The 21,660-nt window shown below is 52.2% G+C and overlaps 3 protein-coding genes across 5 annotated transcripts; 2 read left to right on the top strand and 1 right to left on the bottom strand.

The window, feature by feature from the left end:
* Window positions 1-10,834, top strand: LRRC45 (leucine rich repeat containing 45). 3 transcript variants are annotated; one of them, XM_056329579.1, is made up of 17 exons: window positions 1-481; window positions 923-984; window positions 1,855-1,925; window positions 2,245-2,423; window positions 3,144-3,272; window positions 3,822-3,934; window positions 4,492-4,550; window positions 4,675-4,752; window positions 5,828-5,963; window positions 6,269-6,346; window positions 6,520-6,631; window positions 6,798-6,868; window positions 7,757-7,849; window positions 8,456-8,548; window positions 9,424-9,597; window positions 9,687-9,834; window positions 10,228-10,834. In XM_056329579.1, the coding sequence occupies exons 1-17, from the start codon at window positions 73-75 to the stop codon at window positions 10,422-10,424; spliced, it is 2,202 nt and encodes a 733-aa protein (XP_056185554.1). In that variant the 5' UTR covers window positions 1-72; the 3' UTR covers window positions 10,425-10,834. The 3 variants fall into 3 exon arrangements, with proteins under 3 accessions (XP_056185554.1, XP_056185461.1, XP_056185634.1); XM_056329486.1 differs by having other exon boundaries at window positions 3,141-3,272; XM_056329659.1 differs by lacking the exon at window positions 4,675-4,752 and having other exon boundaries at window positions 3,141-3,272.
* Window positions 10,835-12,375: 1,541 nt separating this feature from the next.
* RAC3 (Rac family small GTPase 3) lies at window positions 12,376-17,780 on the top strand. Its single transcript, XM_056330556.1, has 6 exons — window positions 12,376-12,534; window positions 14,735-14,806; window positions 15,084-15,201; window positions 15,832-15,894; window positions 16,385-16,544; window positions 16,662-17,780. The coding sequence occupies exons 1-6, from the start codon at window positions 12,500-12,502 to the stop codon at window positions 16,790-16,792; spliced, it is 579 nt and encodes a 192-aa protein (XP_056186531.1). The 5' UTR covers window positions 12,376-12,499; the 3' UTR covers window positions 16,793-17,780.
* DCXR (dicarbonyl and L-xylulose reductase) lies at window positions 17,777-21,480 on the bottom strand. Its single transcript, XM_056330697.1, has 9 exons — window positions 21,294-21,480; window positions 21,041-21,181; window positions 20,876-20,973; window positions 20,572-20,726; window positions 19,431-19,473; window positions 19,005-19,104; window positions 18,776-18,840; window positions 18,554-18,671; window positions 17,777-18,069 (listed from the first exon to the last, which is right to left on the bottom strand). The coding sequence occupies exons 1-9, from the start codon at window positions 21,463-21,465 to the stop codon at window positions 17,966-17,968; spliced, it is 996 nt and encodes a 331-aa protein (XP_056186672.1). The 5' UTR covers window positions 21,466-21,480; the 3' UTR covers window positions 17,777-17,965.
* Between the last annotated feature and the right edge of the window lie 180 nt (window positions 21,481-21,660).

The following is a 21,660-nucleotide window of genomic DNA, read 5'->3' as shown; positions in this document are numbered from 1 at the left end:
CTCGGGTCCTCCCGTCGCGGAAGTGCAGGCGGAGCAGCCGGTCCACGGTCTCCTGCGCCGAGAAGCGAGAGGATGAGCGGGGCGGGGGCAGCCTGGGGCCGAGCGTTCCCCCCCGCCACGCCGCCCGCGGCTGAGCACCTCCCCCGCACCTTCCTGAAGCCATCGGCGCGGGCACCCCGCTCAGCCATGGCGCCGCCGGTCCCCGCCTCCCGGAAGCGCGTAGCGCGGGGGCGGAGCGGCGCCGCCGGCCCGCCGCCGGCCATGGAGGAGTTCCGGCGGGCCTACGCGCGGCTCTGCGTGGCCCCCCAGGAGGCCGTCCTGCGGCGGCTGCGGGAGCTCGGCGCGGCGCCGGGCCGCGGCCGCCTGGACCTGGTAGCGCAGAGCCTCTCGCTGGAGACGTGCGGCGCGCTGGGCCGGCTGCTGCCCGGCGCCGCGCCCTTCGCTGAGGTGGCGCTCGGCGACTGCGGCCTCTGCGAGGAAGGTGGGCGCGGTGGCTTCTTCCCCCGGCGGACGGCCCCCTCACGCCGGGCTAGGTGGGGGGACCGAGGGGGGTCCGGGCACGGCCGGGGGAAGGGCCTCTGCGCCGGGCGGCGACCCCCGGAGCTGCCCTCCCCACGCCCACCGCTGCTGGGCCGGGGCGGCCAGGGCTGGCGGCGGCCGCCGGTGCAGGGAGGTGTGGGCGACAGCCGGCCGGACCTGGGCACCGGGCCGCTACACGTCGGAAGTGCGAGGGGCGACCCCGAGGGGGCGGGGGTGTGCGGCCGTGGGCCGCCGGGAGGTGCCGGTGACCTGCGCTCCCCCCGGCGCCGCTGCCCGGACCGGAGCCGCGCCCCGCCCCGCCGGGAGCCGCTCCCTCCGCAGCGCGCGCAGGCGGTGCCCAGGCGGGAGCAGCAACCGGCAGGTTATTTTTTTTTCTACTCAGGTGTAAAACTTCTGTTGCATGGTCTGTGCTCCAACACCTCAGTCAAATCTTTGGATCTGAAGGTGAGTCTGTTCGAACAGAGTGGAGGCGGAGGCGGGAAGGCAGCAGGAGCGGGAGCTGGGTCCCAATTGAGGCGGCCCTGCTGCAGGGCGTTCTGCAGACGTACCTTCTGCAAAGCTCTTGTTCCCGAGTAACTCAGTCCTGGCCTCCTTAACACCATGTTGTGACTTTCCAAAGTTACTTTGTGGCTCGTCTTTACCCGTTTTAATTTAGTTACTCTGTTTTGATAGGAAGTTATGACCGTATATGTTTTTGATGGTTATCCCTTGGTCAAATGAGGCGCATGTACACTTTCCTTTGGGTCTCTGCAGTAATCAGTGAGTTACTAGTTGTTTGATTTGCACTTCTGTAGAGTTTATCCAGCTTGCCTGCGTCTTTCAGGTACTCTGGGCTTGGAATTAAGCACCCACTTTCAGAAATGATGATCACTCTACTGCAAGAGTGACTTCCTGTCTGTATGCCTCTGGCACATAGCTATTCCCTTGAATCTACGGTCCCAAACTACACCTTTCTTTCCCATCTGTGCTGGTGCTAGCTGAGCCCTTTTTAATGGCTTGTGTTGAAGTGGTTCTGCTTACCTAGAATCAGCATTTTCCATCCCATCGTGGGCTGTGCAGATCCTGTGCTATTCTGTGATTTTTGTGAGCTCCCAGTCGTGATGCCTTGTAAGACTAGCGGTGTATGTATTCACCGTTCCCCCCGGGGTCTTTCATTTTCTGGAAAGCTGACTGATACATTAAACAAGTGTTATGTAAACTATCTTTGGCAGGTTGAAATCAGCATTATAGCTGGGGTGCAGCTGGTGGTGTTTGATGGGATAGCTGGACTGGGGCAGGGCGTAGCCTACTGACCACCTGGGACTTTTGTTTCAGGGAAATAACCTGCGAAACGTGGGAGCTGAGGCTTTGGGAAAACTTCTTAGGCAGAACAAATCCATCAGGAGGTAAAAACTTGTATCTACCTGTCTTTCTGTTATTCCTGCCAGATGGTGCACAACGTTAGAAAAGGGCCGAGGGTGTTTTTTGTTGGGGTAGTAGGAATGTCAAGTGGTGCTATTTCTTCTAAGGGATGGGACAGGTTAAGGAGTGAGAACTAGAGGTGCCATTTTAGAGGATGCAAGGCCCTAGCACCATCCTGCTCTTTGAAACTGGGTCAGTTAGCAGAGCTGGATGTTCAAATGTGTACTGTGATCCAGGTGTCCTTTGACCTCTTGCAACTGTCTGTTTACTCCTTGAACTCCCATCCTGTCTGATTTTCCCTAGCCTCATCTTGGAATGGAACAGCCTTGGTGTGTGGGAGGAGGGATTCTCCTTTTTCTGCCAAGGACTGGGAGCAAACAACTTTCTTCAGCAACTAGACCTGCGCAATAACCAGATCAACCATCAAGGGGCTGGAGATTTGGCCATGGCACTGAAACAAAATGCCAGCCTTCAGGAGCTGGGTAAGAGTGACTAGTTCTTTGCCCACCTACATATATATGTGTGTGCACATGCATACGTCTTCAGATTTGTTGCAGCCTGCCCTGATCTCTGCTAGCTGGTCAGTGTCATTCCCAATTCCTGTCAGTCTGGAGTGCTTTGCAGGCTTTATGCAGGGAGAAGGTCACATCCCCATGGCCTTTGGAGAGTGGGAACTGTAACTGGAGTCTCTGGAACCACACTGGCAGACGAAGAATTGTGTGCTTGGAGAAGAACAGTTCTTGGTGGAGGAGGGAATGGGTTCATTACCATGTATGGGTGCTGCTGGTGTGCCTCATGCCAGACTCAGATTTCACACTTGCTTTGCCCTTAGTAAGGAACTTTGCCAGAATTTCCTTGAGGAAAACACAGTTCTTGGTGCCAGTTCTTTCTCATCGGGAGATTCTGGTGGTGGAAGGAAGGCTCAAGAGATGAAAAGAGGCTAATCTGTGTACTTTTTGAACTGTGATGGCTTCCTGCGCTTCACTGCACTTAAGATTCATCCTTGCCTTTCCTGCTTTGTCTGTTGTTCTCTCTCACTCATGCATCTTGAAAAGGGAGATAGTGTTCATCTGTGTTTGTGCTGAGACCATCTGGGATCAGTTTGCTATGCTTGTAGATGTATTGGGAGCATGGTTTCTCTCGAGCCCTGTGCTTTTCAGCAGATGTGTGGCTACCGGGGTGAAAGTTTGCTGTCTTAGTAGATTTGCGTTGGAATAATATTGGGCTTCTGGGTGGCCGAGCTTTGCTGAACTGTCTGCACAGCAACAAGACCCTGAAGAGGCTGGAGCTGGCTGGGAACAACGTTCCTAGTGACATCCTGAAAGCTGTCGGTAAGTATTACTTATTGCACAGGAAAGAATCAGTAACTGCCATTTCACCACTTGAGGGATTTAGGACACTTGCTGCTCCAGAAGAGAGCTAGCTCTCTTCCCCTCCCTTTCTCAACAGCATTTACATGGTGTTAAGTTGGAAGCGTTACTTTTAACCAGCAAGAGGTAAAAAATAATTTGGATTGAACTAGAGATTATTGTGTCATGTGAATGTGGGAGAACTTGAGACTCTAGTTTGCCTCTGAGTAGCCAAGTTTGGATATGGTCAGTGCAGCATGTCCTTTGTTGTCCTACCTACGGTGGAGTTGAATGGCTCTCCTGAGGCTGAGGTCTTGACAACCCCATATACACTGTTCTCTTTGGTTCTACCCGCCCCACCTTGTGTCTGTAAGGTGGGAGCAGTCTCTCTACCTGGGCCAGCCTGAGAAGGGCTGCTGTCCTCGTGCTTCTGATAGCCAGGTGTTATCCCGAGTGCTACATCTTCCAGCAGTGCCTGCTGCTCTGTTGTATTAGAAACATGTGCATGCTCTCCTGCTCTCTCTGCATCAGAACAAGCCATGAATCACAACCAAGACCGTGAGACTATCCTGAATGAGACCCAGAACCGAACATACGTACTCGGCAAGGAGGTTTTGAGTCTGAAGGATGAGAAGACCAAGCAGGTCAGCAATCTTACACATTGGCAGTTCAAATGGGGCAGCTGGAATCCCACGCTTTCCCTCAGTGTCCCCATGAAACACTCAGTGACAGGATTATTGTGCACTTGAAGTTGCAGGTGCATCTTTATGGGTGGGCACACAGCATAGTTTAGTAAATTGGGTCCTTCCTCTGAGCTAGGTTGCCCAGGAATCAAATCTGTAGCAGTATGGGTATGGAAACATGCCCTGCTGAGCATATTCGCTCTGGATTCTGGAGGAGTTCTAGTGATTTTTTCATCCATGTTTGTGCTTTATGTTCTTATGCAACTGGTTTGATGTTTTCAAAGTGGTAAAAACCTTGAAATATATCTGCTTTTCTTCTGACACTTAATGGTGCAGAGTACCTATAGTTGATTACCTCAGTCAGATATGCTGATGAACCCATTAAACCTCTAGTTTGCTTGCTTTCAGTAGAGCAGCTTGACCTGTCTTCAGCTGTCACTAGGAAGAGAAAGATGAGAAATGTAAATGCTTCAAGCTGATGCAGTTAGTTTTCTTACTGATGTTTGCCTTGTTCACAGTTCTTGGATTTGATGGACACTATAGATAAGCAGAGAGAAGAAATAGCCAGGAGTGGCAGGTGAGTTGTATTTCTGAATGCTTTCTGCTCTTTGAAAGAACTGGGTCCTCTCCATTTCCTGGTAAAAATTACCTGTTTGGGTTTCCCCTCCCTTCTTTCTTTTCTTTTTTCCCCCCAAATGCAGGATATCTGCAGCACGAGTCAGCCAGCTGCAGGAAGCATTGGATGAGCAGCACTCTGTTATGAACTCACTGAAAGCCAAGTATGGAGGAGAAAAACCTTAGCCTTCCCTCTGTTCTGTGCTGTATAGGCAATGCTGAGCAGAACCGTTCAGAAAAGGGATAATCTTGTAGAGCGCCTGGCTTACTATTTCGCTTAGTTCTGCAGTAGCATCCAGAAATTATGGTCAGATCAGGCCTTTGGGTTTGCTGTGCTAGATATTTAGCTTGCTTTTAAGTAAAATTACAGTGCACTGGTGTAAAAGCAAGTGAATTACAGAGGGTGAAAAGATTTAAAAAAAAAAAAAAGGATTGTGGGGATGGGGACATGTTCCTTGTACAGTTCACAGCCTGGCAAGAGTATGTACCTGCTTCCTCTGGCAGTTGGCAATATCCTCTGAGAACCACTGCAGCTATGGAGGAACCTGACCAGTAAGACTGTACGCTTAGAAAAAATGAGGTCGAGCTGCCTGAAAAGTGTTAGGTTGTGTAAAGCCATGTGCACATGACAGTGATTAGACTTCAAACATCGATGAGCCTGGCTTGTTCTGTTCTGTTGGGTAAAGGTAGTTCCATCATGCCATGCCTCAGTGTGGTCATGTCCCTCATGTACAGATTAAGCAAATCACTCCTGCTACCTGTGTTTAAAATTCTATCCCTAATTGTAAACAACCTTGTAGTGGTGTAAAGTAGCTAGCTTTGTTTTCCTGTGAGAGTGGGCAAATCCTGGAGTGGTCCAGGTGTGGAAAACAGCTCATGGAAGACAACATGGGGAAAATGCAACAAGGCACCAGATCACCAGGCTCTGAGAAGTCCCAGGTCACTTGTGGTTTGCAGGGGCTGTTGGGCGCAGAGATATGCAGTGTCTTTTTCCCAGGGGCAACAAAAAAAAATAATCACAGAATGGTTTGGGTTGTAAGGGACCTTAAAGATCATCTAATTCCACCCCCATGCCATGGGCAGGGATACCTTCCACTAGCAGGAATTAAAATACCTCATTTAGCAAGCCTGATGGCATCCACTGCCAAATATGCATTAACATCATGTACTGTGTGGCACAGAGAGCTCACTGGAAGCGTCTCCTTTATAAAGGGCTCTGGAAAGTGTTTCTCTGTATAGGCTGCAGATGACTGAAGCTGCCCTGGCTCTGTCTGAGCAGAAGGTGCACAACTTGGGAGAACTTCTGAATGCTGTAAAACAGGAACAAGCCAGCATGGCTGAGTGCCACTTTATGGAGCTCCAGCAGCAGAAGCAGGTCAGCTGGAAAAGTCCTGGTCAGGTTTGAGAGTAGGGTGCCAGGTCATGCCTGGTTTGTGTAGATTTGGGGGATGCTGAATGGGGTAGGCAAGCATGACTTTTACAACCATCAGGTAGCCGGTTAACCACAGCTACCATGACAAAAATTCTTGTGTGGATGAGATAGGTGAGTGCTAGGTGTGAAGAGGAGCCATGGTGTTTATGGGGTAGGTGGGATTTAGCTGGATGTGGTGTTGAATGGAGTAGGTTGGCAGTGCAAGAACTAAGGTGAGTACAGGTTCTTAATTTTGACTCTGTTTGCAGGAAGGTGCTGTTCGGGAAGGCAAGTTTTTGCATGAGTTGTCTGCTGCCAGTGAGAAAAATCTGCTTCTTAGAAACCAGGTAGGAAAGCAAGTCCAAGGCTGAGAAGCGGGAGTTTGGACATGGTTTACTTCTGCTCTGTTTATACATTCTTTACTTTGATCCTTGTTTGTGTGTCTGCTGATTTTTCTGTACAGCCAACTTTCTCTGCTAATAGGAAGAGAAAATCCTTTGTGGTGGTAATTCCCTTGTAGGTGGATGAGTTGGAGAAGAAATGCAAAGTTCAGCAGGATCAGCTGTTCCAGGTAAAACAAGACCTGACAAACAGAACAGCAGAGCTGAAGCTGCGGGCCATGCGGGCTGAGGGTGAGTGGAGGAGCAGAAACGGCACATGGACATCTATGGGTTGGGATTGCTGTCCATGGGTGCAAGGCAGCCAAGGAGAATGGGTAGAAGTGTTTGTGATAGAGTATAGACATAGCCTGCGTGGCATGAATGCTGTAATTGCAATATGCCTGCTTTTAATCTGCAGAACACCTGGAAATGGAGAAGAAAAGATTTAAACAAAGCCTTGAAGACATGGAATCCCTTCGGGTAAAAGAGGTAAGAATGGGCATTCTGCAGCACACTGAGGTTAGTCTTTGATCCAGACATGCAGGTGCAACTGGAGGTCATTGCTGTCAGCTACTCTTAAACAAGTTTAAAAATTAGTGGACTTGGTCTTAACTGTGGGGATAATAGGCCATTTTTACAACCAAAGCCTAGCTGAAGAGATGACAAGACATTCTACTAGCTAGTAAGATTTTGTAGCTTGCAAGAGTATGGACCAGAGTGGTACATGATTCTACAAAAGAGGCTTGGAGGCTGGCCCTTGCATCAGGCTTGCGATGCATAGAGGTAATTCTGAATAAGCAGTCCTGTGGTGCTCGCTGACAAAGATGCCTTAATAGAGGAAATTGAGGCATACATGCTGTATGCAACCAGTCCTTTAACAGGGTTCAGCTTGCCAGTTCCTTCTCTGTTATGTTTCAGGGGGATTCTGTCTGAGTGTGGACAGGACAAGAGGCTGTGATCAATTCTCTTTTGGAGTGTCTATTGACGTGTAGAATCTCTCAAAAATAAAGTTATACGTATAGATTTTTCTGAAGATTTTGAAATCTTGTAAGAAAAGACATAGGCCAGGAAGATTTTAGACACAACTAGAAAATGCACCTCTGGTGTTTCAATACCACTTGAAGATCAGAGCTTGGACTCTGTACCTTTCCTCTTGGCCTGGAAGGGATCTCTGTCTGAAGTTCCTAGTTTCTAGAGGGCAGATTCTATCTGCATGACAGTTTCCTAGTGGATCTCTGAGGGAGGTAAGAGTTCTTCTTTGGTGGGAGATGGGTTACTGAGAGGATGCTCTATCTCATGCCAAATGGCCGTGCTGCTATGCCTGGAGAGACAAGTGGGTTTCTGGCACTTGCTTAAATGGTTTCTATTGCTTTGCAGGTGGGTCATATGACACAGCACATTGAGACCAGTGAACGTTCCATGCAGGACAGGATCCAGAGGCTGGAGGCCATCAGGATAGCTCTGGAGGAGGTGAGAATGGATGCTCCAGGCATCTTGGAATGCTCAGGTAGCAGTGGCAGGAGAAGGCTTCCAGAGGAGGTTTGTGGAATCTTCCATAGCTGGCCTATGTAAAGATTGTCATGTGCTGTAGGGAGGAACAGGAAATAGCAGTTCACCAGCTAAAATTATTTTTCACTGCTTTGGACTAAGGAAGGAGAAGGTTCCAAGGAGACATTTCTAGAATCTGATTGAACAAAACTGAAGATCCCATTGAACATGGTCAGATTCTTACCAGGATTTGACTTCATGGGTTTCCCATGTGGTTCCCAGTAGTGTAGCCTGGTTTTCCTTATCTGTCCCCCAGCTAGATCCAGCACTGCCTTCTCCTATTCCCCTGTCTTTGGAAAGCTTGACCCATTACTTGCCCTCATATAACTGAAATTCTCATTGAGTTTAGATGTCAGTCTTGGGGCGAGAAGAGGTTATGTAGCCTACGTTTGTTTTCTCTGCCCCTGAGTGAGAGAGACAGCTGTGTTACATTGTTGTCTGCAATGGGAAGCTGCTAATGTTTTCTGGTCAGTGTTGCAGGGATGCAGGTTCTCTTGCCTGGAATTATCTTTCATGTTTCTGTGGCAGGAGCTGAACCAAGTCAAAGCAGCTGCACTTGCTGAGCGAGGCCATGCCGAAGAGGAGTTAATGAAAGTCCGGAATCAGGCACGGCTGGAGGAGGTAAGAACAAGACCTGTCTGTGGACACTGCCTCTGTGGGAAGGAGTGAATTTGTCTGCCTAGCCTATGTTTTTGTCTTGGGGAATTGATGAGTAACTCCCTGCTCTGGGTTTCACTGGCCTGCAAGTAGTGTGATTTCTGAGGAAGGAGTTCTGAAAAGGCTGCTTTGAATTGTCTCCAGAACATAACCACTGTCCCCACCTGCTCCGTGCTTCCCAGTAGTAACAGAACTGATGTGAATCCTTCTATTTAACAGCAGCTCTCATGGGCTGCTCCTTTCCCTGGATTTAGTAGCCACCTGCAGAAATTTCTCTGCTGCCGGATTTAAAAGTCACTGTAGAACCGAACTTTGTGAAAATGGCAATGAAGTCAACATCCTGTGAAAGGGAACAAGGCGTAAGGAAAATACACCAAAGCTATTAAAGTGTTTACTTACATGTAACATCACAAAAGAAAATGCTTTACTGAGCTACAAATGTATAAAAGCTGCTTTGTGTGTGGTGGGACACAGCAGTTGCCTAGCTGCGTGTAGCAGTGCTTCAGAGCCATTTGGGATACAGAGGAAGTGAAGGTAGAGCATTAGTTGTAACCGTTGGCAGTGGCGTTGGTGCTTCTGCCAAGGACATGCCTCTGTTTCTCAGTGAGTGAATTGGCCTTGCAGCGTCTCCACCAGAATGTTTTCACTGGCAACAGAAAGCAGCTTAGATTTACCCCTGAATGCAAGGGCGAAGTGCCTTATCTGTTATGGCTAAGTCCTATGCTTGTTCTTCAGTGCCAGTTGACTCAACCAAGGGTTTGCTCAGTTGACAACAAAAAGCTGAGAGTCCCTTTGCAGGAATGGAATGGAACTGATCTATTTTCCTTTGTGTGTTACAGCGGCAACAGCTAGAACACCTAGAAGAGAAGCTGCGGCTGATGACTGAGTCACGAAATGAAGCTCAGTACTGCTGCATTAAGCAAAAACAAATGATTGCTGAAGCCCAAGCCAAAGCCAATCAGTTGAGCCTGCATGCTGATGGACTCAGAAGGCGGCTAGAGGAACTTCAGCAGGTAATTTGGACTGGAGTAGAGATGCAGTCACCGCAGGGCCAAGTTGCTGAAGTTGTTTGGTTATTCATGGGCTTTCCTTTGTGTGTCAGGACCTAAAGAGTAAGGAAGAGGAGAAAGTGACAGAAGTGAATAAAGTGAAAGTGGAATTACAAGAGCACATTGGACACCTGCAAGCTGAACGCACAGCACAGGATGGGCTGAGAGAGAAGATTGCAGCCCTGGAAAGACAGCTGAAAGGTGATGGATCCTTTCATGCTTCAAGTGGTAACGCTGAGTTATCCAGCATTGGGCCTGGAAGTGAGCTGCACTTACAGGTGGTGACAGCAGTGCTTCCTGCCTGTGCGTACAGTTGTGAATTGTACCCTCCATCCTGATGTATCTGCAGGGACTCTTGTCCTCACTTTATAGAGAGCAAGACTCAGATAACTACCCAGAGCTGCACAGCAAGCAAAGTGTTTGGATTTCCTGCACAGTCAAGTGTAACATCTTCTTTGTGGCAAAACCTCTCATGCTGTCTCATACAGCTTCTCTCGTGTGCCTGTGATCATCCTGCTTCTGTTGCCTTTGCCTGTAACATGTTCTGTCTATTCTAGGGCACCCTAATTTTCGAATGCTGCTCTTATTTCACAGCCCTATCAAGTAGTCACCGTGAGGCACTGCTGGACAAAGAAAGTGAAATCTCTGTGCTGCTGGAGAAGCTGAGAACGAAAGAGGCTGACATCTCCAGGATGAGGGAAGAAGAGGCCCAGCGAGCAAGTTTCTTGCAGAATGCCATCATGGCATATGTTCAGGGCTCCTCCTTGGGAACCCACAGTTCTAGGAAATAAGAGTGTGGCTTAAGGGATCCAGATATCTGCTGTCAGGAAGAGGGTGAGCAACTCGGGTACAGCCTCTTCTAAGTGGGACAGTTTGTCAGAGTGGGGTGACACAAAGGCTTGAAAACACAGAAAATTGTTCTTACTCTTCCGAACTCTTGCTCCCAGCCACATAAAGGAGAGGAGGAAACAACCATCCAGGGCTGGGATAGAGGCTCGTGGATCTGAGTTCATTATGTGGGGCCCTTCCCCTGCACTGCTACTGCATTTGAACTAGTTTCTGTGTCCTTTTATACAGCACCACTCTTTTGTCGGCATGCCCTGTTGTGTTACCGGGGGTTGTATGTTCCCTGGGCAGCGCTCCTTCTGAAGTCTTTTGTCTGGATGCCAGGGCTGTTAACAGTGAAACCTGATGAATGACAGACACCAGTGTTTACAGTTCTGTGTAGGTGGGTGCCATTTCCTTTGCCTATGGGGTCCTGAAGCTGCTGCAAACACCAGATCTTACCCAGCTGTGCTTTCATACCCATTGCTTACAGATGGAAGCAGCAGCTGGCTGGGCACACTTTGGCTCTTTTACCTTCCACAGCTCTGGCTGCAGCAATGGGTGGTAGATGCGCATTTGTTATGTATGGAAACAGCTACGCAGAGGGAGACTGCTGTGCAGTGGCTGTCCGTATCCATGTTGGGCAGCTGGGCTTTGGCCATGGTTCAAGCCTATACCACACTGACTGGCATGGAAAGGGTGGGGTGGGATGTTGGGGGTCAGCATCTGTGCTTCCTCACTGTGAACTGCAACCATTGGCTGGAGTTCTTGTGGCTAAAATGCATTCGAATTTCATTCCGGTATGACAGATGGCAAAAATGTCCTGCTGGCTTCTCAGGATTGTGGAGCAGACAGTGCCATTTTCTGGGCCTTACCCAGGAGAAGGTGCTTGTGACTCACCGCTGGGGAGCTGCTTCTCAGAGCGCAAAGGGGAGAAGGTGCTTCCTTTTCCCAGCACCACGAGTCCTCACGTGGCCTGAGAAAGGGAAGGGATGTGAAGGTCTGAATGGGGGGCAGCTGAGGCCTCTGTCAGGGCAGCACAATAAGAGCCTCCTGCTAGTTTCTCCAGTGAGAGTGTGGTGGGGGAGATGAACTTGTGGTACATGGTTTAAGAGGCAACTGGAAAATGAACTTTTGAGTGAACTGGTTGGTTTATGTTTGTGATTTTTCATACTGGGTTTTGCTCTGCTTTTTTAATAAAGAGCTGCTGCATTTTGCCGTAACACTGGGCTGTAAAAAGCTGGATGTTTGGCTTGGTGTAGAGGGAGGGCCTCCCGCTGCTTGCTCTCAGGAAGGTCCCGCGTCTGTCCTGGAACTGGGGGGTGGTTACAGGGGGGTGCGGCGTGTGGCTGCAGGTGGCGGCTCCGCGGCGACAGAGCCGGGGACCTGCGCGCAGTCACGGGGAGGAGGGAGCCGGTGCTGAGCGCGGCGGTCTGCGGGTGCTGGGCAGCAGGGGAGGGAAGAGCAAAGCCTGTTCCTCGCGACACGAGTTGTCGCTGTCCCTGGCGGAGCACCGGGAGAGGAGGCGGCACCCAAAAGCCTCCCGTGTGCAGGGTTTTGCTGCTGTATCTTCGCTGCTCAGCAGCTCGGGGCAGGTGAGATGCAGCCGGGTTTCGAAGCCTCGTCCTGGCGGGTGCGAGTTTCCGAGCAGCGCCGCGGTGCCGTCGCAGCGCGCCCAGCGGCCGGGCCCCGGAGCGGGCCGATGGCTGCTCGGGCCGGGAGGAGCAGGGGGGATTGGCTGCAGCGGGGAGGTGGGCAGGACGGCGCTACACTCGCGCTGCGCCTTTCCCTCCCAGCGCCCTTCGCGGGGGGTCCCGCCGGCCGCGGCCATGAGGCTGCCGTGGGGCTGCGGCGGCCCCCGGGGGCGGGCGCGGAGCCGGGCCGGCGGCAGACCCCGCCCGACGCCACGGTGGCCCCGCCCCCGCCGCAGGACTCGGCTGGGCTCGGCCGCGCTCGGCTGGGCTCGGCTTGGCTCGGCCCCGCCCCGCCCGCGCGGGCTGTCACTGCGGCGGAGTCGCGGCGGCGCCGCCATCGCGGGCAGATGCAGGCAATCAAGTGTGTGGTGGTGGGCGACGGGTGAGTGCGCGCGCGGCGGCCGCGGGGGGCGGCAGGGCGGCCCCGGGCTTCCGCGGGCCACACAAAGCGGGGCCGGGCCGGGCCGGGCCCAGCGGTGCGGCGGGGAGGGAGGGCGCGGCGCGGCCCCGCCCCGCGGCCCGGGGGACGAGCTCCGCCGGCGGGAGGCGCGGCCCGGCCCGGAGCGTCGCGGGGCTCAGGGGGGGCGGCGCTCGGCGGCGCCGCGGGGGCCCAGGCTGCGAGCCCTCACCGGCGGCGGGCGAGGAGCCGGGGCGGGCGGCTGTCGGGGCGGCGAGGCGAGGCCCGGCTGGCGCCGGCGACTCCTAGCAGAGGAGAGCCGGCCCGGGCCCGGGCGGGCTGTGGCGGCGGCCGGCGCGTCCCTCCCCCTCCTCAAGTTGGTAAACTCTGGGAACCGTCGCCGCTTCGTGGAGGCCGCGGCCTGCCCCCTTGCTGCCTGTGGTGCCCGTGCCCCGCTATTTTTCGTCATCCGAGTGTGGCCCTCTATAAAACCCTCCCTCAAAGCCTAGACGTTCGCAGGGTTCTCTTACATCTCCTTTTGTTGTTTGTGCTCTGAGTTGACACACGATGCTGTTTCTGGTTGCACCGTGTGCCTCTTGTCATCCTGTTTGCTGTCTGTAGGCTTTTCCTATGTGCCTTTTTCTGGGAACACGTCTGCATGCAAGATGCAGGCATGCAGTAGATTTATGATGCTTCGTAACTTCTAGCTTATCCTGTGTATTTTTCCTCACAATTCCTATTTGCTTTTCTGATTGCCACAGCAAGCACAGAGATGAGATTCAGAGAACTGAATGTGAAGCGGTCTTAGGCAGCAACTGGTCTTTCCATCTTCCCATGCTTGCCACCCCCTCAAGTACACATTTGGAGCAAGGCCTTCCAGGTGCTAGCCTGTGGGGGTACAGAGGGGAGCGGGAGAAAGAGCCACCCACCAAAACAGCACAGCCATACTGAGGAGGGGAGAGCAATGACTGGGAGCGCAGCATGTTGGAGATGGGCTTCGGCTGAACGTTTGCAGTCCGGTCTTTGGCTATAAGATCAAATTGACAGTGCAGAGGCTAAATGAACTCTGATACTGAAACACTGCTTCATAGATGTGTGTCTTTTTTGTGAATTGCGTGACTTCTGTGTTTGGTGGTAGGGGGATTGCTGATCAGGAGGAAAGTCGGTCTGGTCAGCGTGCGGTTCCTTGTACAACCTCCTTGTTCTCCAAAAGAGAGGATCTGGTCCAGGGGAAAAGCTGTGTGGATTACTATAGCGGTTCTCACTGTGCTTTGTATCAGTCAGCCTGGTGCAGTACTGCGGGGTCCCCTGGGGCCTCTTGCTTACTCCTGAAGTCTTTCCTTATGTCACTGTTACAGGCTTTGGTAGAGAGTACATATCTTTGGTGGCTATACAGCTTCCCTCAGGCACCTAACTGCTTGCCCTGTCACTGGCACTTGCGATCTGTTTCTCTGGAAGGTTGTCTGCAGTTCGCAACTTTCACAGGGATAAAGAGGTTTTTTATGCTCCTCTGTTCTTATAACTAAGCTTTTCCCTTATGCTATAGGGCTAACTAAAGTTGATATGCTTACACCATTGCCAGGCAGGCCCAACCCCTGCCGGCTGCCAACACTGCACTGACCAATCCCACCTGCTTTCAGCAAAGCCCTGAGCTGGTATTTTGAGCGATCTACATTGATCACTTTCCAGACTGACAGTGGTCCATTTGAAAGTTCATTTTTGTTCATGGATACTTATTTTTCCACCTTTGTATTTATTGATGTTGAATTCCCATGTCTGAAGAAGCTTGAATAATTCCATGTCACTACGGTTTTTTGTCACCTCGTTGTTTACCCATTTTGCTAAGTTACTATGGATGTGTTGAGCCCAGCACAGAATCCTAACTTACTTTCTCTCTTTTGGTTCCTGGAACAGCTATATTTTGCCTGATGTTTTGCTGAGGCTGAGGCGGGGAGGGGGGCGGTGGTAGTGGGAGAGAGCAGGATCAGGTAAGTGCTCAGGCAGGGTGCACATTGTGAGTTTAGGCCTGGTTCCTGACAGCTGGAGGATTCCAGCCTGCTACAGGTTCATTTTCTCATGGGATAACTTTTCAGCTAATCGCTTTTTTGGGTGGGGGGACGAGTTTTACTGCCTCAGTGTTTCCTGCTGTACCCTTCTTTACACCTTTCGCTCTTATCCTCTGCAGAGCTGTAGGGAAGACCTGCTTGCTGATCAGTTACACCACAAATGCCTTTCCTGGAGAATACATCCCCACTGTGTGAGTAACAGCCTTGAGCTTCAGTTGCTTTTTGCTCTATGTATGTGTGTGTAAAAGCTGGTTTTATAGGTGAGGAGAAGGCTGTCCCAGATCAGACTGTGGACTTCACAGAGGAGAAGGATGCTAGTGGTATGGCTGTGTATGTGACCAGGGCAGACTGTTCCTACCGGAGCTGTGTGGCAGTGTCCTCTCCTGATTCACCACTCCATTGGATTTTGTATAAAGAGATGTGTGGGTCACAACAAGGCTGTCACTGATAGGGACTCTTCCTTGGCAGGTTTGATAACTATTCTGCCAATGTCATGGTAGATGGAAAGCCAGTGAACCTAGGCCTCTGGGATACAGCAGGGCAAGAGGATTATGACCGACTGCGGCCTCTTTCCTATCCACAGACGGTGAGTGCTGGGCTTGGACTGGCTTGTAACTGCTCCCTCTTGGAGACACGGAGGCTCCCAAGGACAGCCAGGCTTCTTTCCTTTGAGGAAAGTCTTAACTTCCTGCAGCTGCAGCCATTATTCTGGTTAAGAAGTGTCACAGCTGGATTTCTCCTAAGAGATGGTCCTGTTCTAGTCCCTGCTTCATAACAAGTGTTTGAACATGTATGTGTGCCATAGGGAGACTCAAGTGAAAGGAATGGTGTGGGGCTGCCATGCAGCCGAGCCATGTTCCATATTCCCATTCTCTCAGCAGCACAGCTTGCTGTTGGGCTGCACTAGCAGCATTTCCTTGGCTGTAGCAATTCTTACGTGGCCCCCCTACCAGGGGTGAAGCGTATAGCACTGTTAAGGTATTTGTGGTCGCAGGCTCTTCACATGCAGAGCCCCCAGTACTGTAAAAGAAGAAGTCATATGCTCAAAGTCTGTTCCTCCCTCCTCTGGTTTAGCACTGTTAATGGGGAAGAATTTAACAGCCACAGTCCTTGCTTGTGTGAGGAGGTTGACCTCTATAAGGCTCCCTCTCCACCCTCCCTCCATTATGTCTAGCTGTTTCTCTCTACACGGCTGACCCTCTTTTTTTCCGCACAGGATGTTTTCTTGATCTGCTTCTCCCTTGTGAGTCCAGCCTCCTTTGAGAATGTCAGAGCCAAGGTAAAGTATTCTCCTTCTGGATGAGAGTGGAAGGGAGGAACCAGTGAAGTCCCCTGCCCCACCCAGCACCACACCTACAAGCCCAAAATTTCTAGCAGTCCTGTTTTGATAAGGGAGGGTCATAGTCTGCAGGTTTTAAGAGGGGCCTACTTTTCATTCATGGCTTCTGTGGCCTATGTTTTTGCCTTTTTGAGTCTGCATCTTAAAGGAGGTAAGGTATGTCCTAGAAGCTAAAATACAGTTAAGGGAAGTGCTGTGTGCAGAGTTGGCTGGCACTGTCTGTCATGATTCCATGTCTCAGTGCCTTTATTATTACATCTGCACTGATCTCATTCTGCAGAGCATACTCAGAACTGTAGGTGGAAGCCTCCTGTTTAGGTGTTGCCACCATGTCAGACAGTAGCAAAATCCTTGTTCCTGATAGTAAATGCATCCTCGTGGTTGCATCTACTGCTACAGCTACTTTTCTTACCACACCTCTCTGTTTCAGTGGTACCCTGAGGTCCGACACCATTGCCCAAATACACCTATCATCCTGGTTGGCACCAAGCTGGACTTAAGGGATGATAAGGACACCATTGAAAGGTTACGTGATAAGAAACTGGCCCCCATCACCTACCCTCAAGGTTTAGCCATGGCTCGGGAGATTGGTGAGTCTCATGTGCTGGCAGATCTCTATGGCATTGAGCTTTTTGTTTTGGAGTGGGTGAGGGACAGCGTGTCCTGGTAGTACCAGAGTGGTTGAGCTGGAGCTCTCTTTCCCCTAGGGTCGGTAAAGTACCTCGAGTGCTCTGCCCTGACACAGCGGGGCTTGAAGACGGTGTTTGATGAAGCCATCCGGGCTGTGCTCTGCCCACCGCCTGTGAAGAAGCCTGGCAAAAAGTGTACCGTGTTTTGAGGGCTGTGGCCTAGGTGCTGGCTCAGCATGTTGTCGTCCTCTGACAGATTGCATATTAGCTGGGTGTTTCTGGAGGGGGCTGGGATGTGTAGGGCCCTTCATCATGTACGAAGTCAGTGTTTTTTAAATGTCTCTTTGATTTAACGTCAGTGTTGATGTGAAGGGGCAGCGGGGGCAGGAGACTAGCTGGGGGCTGTGCAGCCCCCAGGGGAGGTACTATGGGGAAGGCAAGGTAGCTCCTTTGGGCAACAGGCTGTTTTGGCTCTCCTGAACTCAGAGCTGAAAGGGCTGAGACATTCATTCTGTCCTGGAAACACCTGGTTTCAACCTGCAGGTGAAACAGGTGGTGGAGATCCTTGTGGGAGTGGGGTGGGAGCTAGTATGAGTGGTGCTGAATGACAAGAGCCGTGGGAGACTGGTAGGGTCTCCTTGCCCAGCCTACTGTGGCTAATAGTAAACAAACTGGTGCTCTAGCAGATACGTGCCTGAGACTGTTAAAAGAAATCATAACCAGCCCCGGAAGGGGTGGAAGTAAGTGAGATACAAAGCTGAAGAACTAATCATTAGGTGCTTTACTGAGTACTAGCCAAATTCTGTGAGTGAAACAGCTCTGTGCAATCAATGTATTTGCCTTTTCGTGTGTGCAAACCCTAGGACAGCGTGGTGCTGCTCCCCCGCATCAGTCCTTAGCAGCGCCTCCCCCCTCCCCCCCAGATCCAGTCTCTGCAGAGCAGGGCTGTGGTTGTTGCCTCTGTTTTGTTTTTTTTCTACTAAAGACAGCAAAGGAAGCAATGAGGAGTCTGCTAACTTCTTCTTTCCCTTCCCACTTAAAGTGCAGGTGGGCTCTATAGATTTGGATGGAATAGGGAGAGCTTCTGAAGGGTTGTGGGGGGGGAACAGGGTTGGAAGAAAGACAGGTCCAATTTCTAATCATCATGTAGAGTGACGAGATAAAACCTTATTTGGTGCAATAAACATTCTCCATGACGGCGTATGTGAGCTTTATTACATAGCAGCCTTCTAAAGGTAATTTTCTGCCTCACTTCTCATACAGGTTCCAGCCCTGCTGTCCCTCTTCTCCAGCAGGACTGGGTCTGTGTCACTGTTTTCTATTGAGTTTACATCTATGCAGTACTAGTATGACAAGGCCAGGTGTGAAATACAGATGTCATCTTAGGAGACAAGAAATCCCCCATCAACCATCAGTGAGCTGCCAGTTGTCATAGCACTCTTATCACTCAGCAGGAAGAGAATGCTGTTCACCACATCATCCACCTCTGGAATCAAACACAGAGAACATCTAATGCACCCCTCAAATCATACTAGAAAAACAAGCATCCCCAAAGGTATGCCTTTGACCTCTATGTGTAATTGGAGCAGGGAAAAATCTCTGCCCCCAAACTCCGCTTGATGCAGTGCACAGGACAGTGTGGCTGGGAACTAGACATCAGAAAGTCCTTGTTGTGATCAAATGATACTTAGTTCACAGCAAGCACCTATGGTCCCCTCCCAGTCATATTTATGAACAGTACAGTAAGTGCATTTCAGTTGTCCTAAGATGAGAAGGCTGTAGAAGGGGGCAGATGAGGTTGACTTCTTCCCCTGTCCTCAACAAATCCCTTGGGAATTCAGTCACAGCCATTCAGCAGAGCTGTGACTGCCCACAAAAGCAGCAAGGTATTTGTGGCTGTGATGGCAGTTAGAGGTAAGGCTTGGATATGACGAAAGAGACCAGGCTGGCAACAAATTTACACCACTGACCTGCAAACTTTCCCAGTGGAATCCGATTAATCATGGCAGCAGATTTCTGAGGGTCACTCCAGTTAATTCTCCCCATGTCAGTCATAACCACTGTGGGGTTCACAGTGTTCACCCTAATCTGGGACCAAGAGCAGCAAACAATCTAACTAGACTGCTCTGAGAGGAAATGCACTCTAAGAGGTTCAGCTTTGATGCTTTTCTCTCTCTCAGCAAGAATCCTACCTTGTGGGGTCCCAGTTCCATTGCCATTACCTTGCTCAGCATATCCAAAGCACTTTTTGTGGAACCTTCAAGAGAAGGGAAGAACAGGAGGCATGTAAGTGCATAGCACCTGATCTGGAACGCACAGAAGTATTTCACTGCCCAGAACTGGCAGCTGGCAGCTTTGGTGGCTGTGGGTCTCTGGCTAGTCAAAAACAAGAGGAGCACTGCTAAAGCTACACATACTTACAGTAAACAGCATGATCCTGCAGAGCACGCTGAGATGCCTGGCTAGAGACGTTTACGATAGCACCTGGCACCCCGTGTGCAATCATCTGTCGAGCAACAATCTGGGGGGGACAGGGTGGGGAGCAAACAAACAAAAAAGGGATGCCAGAATCTTAATAGGAGAAATCATCATTTCATTCAGCAGGAATCTTGCTGGGGTGTTATGGTAGCCAAAAGATCAAAAACATCCAGAGGAGGTAAGTCCTCACTGCCTCCCACTTAGAAGAGTGAGTCAAAGCCAGAGAGCGGAGGGGCCGTACATACAAATTGTCAGGTTAACTCTGGATTGCAGTCCCTTTAGCCCCCACAGAGACACTTATCTCTGCTGTGCAGAACAATGCAGTCACTGGTGCTCGAGGAGACAACTGCAATGACAATTCTTCCTCACCTGGGAAATGTGAAGCACAGCTCCAAAATTCACATCAAAAGACCTACAAATAAATCAAATTTAAAAGTTACGGATGGTTGGAGGCCAGGCCAGAGAGCAGTTGTTTTGGAAGGCAGCAGAGGACAAGTGCTGCTGTTATCCTGGAAACACTGGTGATACTCTAGAATGTGGACAGAAACACCAAGCCAACTGGCTAGCAGGAATGGCTAGGCATGCTTTTGGCAATAAAAGCTAGTTTAGTGTGCAGGGGGGATTTGCAGGTGCACTCGTGTATCATCACATTTCTAGCAGGACTCTGTTCTTTAGCAGACTAACATAATTCCTCTATTAAACAGTAACCCCTGGGCCTTGGCCAGTGACTCTTCAGTCAATCAAACTTTTCATGCAGTTTTAAAGTAGCTGTAAGATAGGTAGAAGCAGCTTTTCTTCCTCTGCCACATCATCCTTCCTTCCTTGGTCAGGCTTTTACCTGCTAGTTCTGTGGAACAGCCTTAGTAGAATCCGTACATTTTACGTTCTAGTCACAAATGAATCCCTTATTATAGACCCACAACAGCCATTCTTGATGTAGGGTCAAAGCATGACCCACCTTCTCAGAGGAAGGAGACTCACCATATCCTGTATCCTAAAGTTTACCCCCTGAACTGGAACTACAGGTCTTCTGAGAGAAAAAAAAATATCATGTTGTTGCAGTAAGCAAATTTAATTTCCCACCGTGACAGTTTTTTACTGCCTTACCTGGCTTCATCTTCTCTATATCCGATTTGTCTGACAACGGTCTCTCAACTTAGCAGAGACCGAGTCGGGGCCAGATGGGGAGCCCGGTGTGAGGAGCAGCAAAAAGCCCCTCTGTGCTGTGGCGGCTGGGTGGCCTGTGCCCCTCACCTCTGCCCCACAGATGGGCAGGCTCTGGTTATGCCGTTACCGCAATGGCCAGCGCTGGGCGCGCTCTCCTGGGGCGGTGACAGGGTGAACAGGGCGCAGAGACCAGCACACAGCCGCGAGTGGAACGGTGGGCGCCGCTGCCCGCTCCCTTTCCTCTCCTGGGAGACCAGGTTTTGGGAGGCTCCGCCGCGGGCTCGGCGGCCACGGCTCTGCCAAGGCGCAGCAGCCCGCGCCTCTCCGCGGGCCGGGAACTCACCGCTGCAGGGCCGTCCGCGTCACCTCCAGGAAGGGCTGCAGCACGGCCACGGCCGCGTTGTTCACCAGCAGCTCGAAGGGCCCCGCCGCGCCCAGCGCCGCCGCCGTGGCCTCCCAGTCGGCCAGGTCCAGGCAGAGGGCCTCGATGCCGGGGAACTGCGGGGAGGGCGGCCTCCGTGGGGCGGGGCGCCGGAGGGGGCCCGGCTGAGGGTTACCGGGGGGGGGGGGGGGGGGGGGGGGGGGGAGGGAGGGGGCAGGGGAGGTCACTGCCGGGCGCCCCGGGGTCGGGCCGGGGCGGCCGGTACCTCTCGCACGAGGCTCTCCAGGTCCGCCGCGGTGCGGCTCAGCGCGGTGACGCGGGCCCCGGCCTTGCTCAGCGCCACGGCCACGGCGCGCCCGATCCCTGCGGGAAGACGGCGTCAGCCCCGGCCCCCCGGCCCGGCCCGGCCTGGTCCCCCCCGGCCGCCCACCTTTGCCGGCCCCAGTCACCAGGGCCCGGCGGCCGCGGAAGCTGAGGTGCGACTCCATGCTGCGGGCTGCGGGCTGGGCGGTGCCCGGGAGCGGGGCGGGCCTAGCGGCGGGGCCTGGGCGCTGCTCCTCGACTGAGACACCTGCCGGGAGGAGTGGGCTTGGGCCTCCCTGGGGGTCGCGGCGAGAAGCCGCCCCGGTTCCCCGGCCAGGGGCGGGCACGTAGAGGTTAATTTTCCGGGCTCCGAGTCTCACCGAAGGGCCGAAGCGGGAGGCCACGGCGACCTGGCTGTTCACCGCGGGGGGCAAGACCGGCCCTGGCGGCTGCTGGAGGCCCTGATGGCGACTGCTGGAGCCCGCCGGCCGCCCTGCTCCGTCGGTGCCTGGCACATCGGCAGCCGGCCCCGCCTGCTCGCGGCCCTGTCATCGCCCCAGCCACAGCGGCCATGCGCTGGAAGGCTCGACGGAACGGGGCAGGGGTAGCCCGGGGCCACCGGTAACGGCACTGCACAAGGCCAGGGCAGCCCCCTGCCAACAGGCCTGTCTGTGCTGCTACCCAGCCCAGCCCACTACTGCTTTTCCTAAATTTAAGAGCTTCTATGGCACATTTAGTAAGTGCAGA

The sequence above is a fragment of the Falco biarmicus genome, chromosome 1, assembly GCF_023638135.1.
Source record: "Falco biarmicus isolate bFalBia1 chromosome 1, bFalBia1.pri, whole genome shotgun sequence".
Lineage (NCBI taxonomy): Eukaryota > Metazoa > Chordata > Aves > Falconiformes > Falconidae > Falco > Falco biarmicus.
This window is presented reverse-complemented; position numbering and strand designations above follow the sequence as displayed.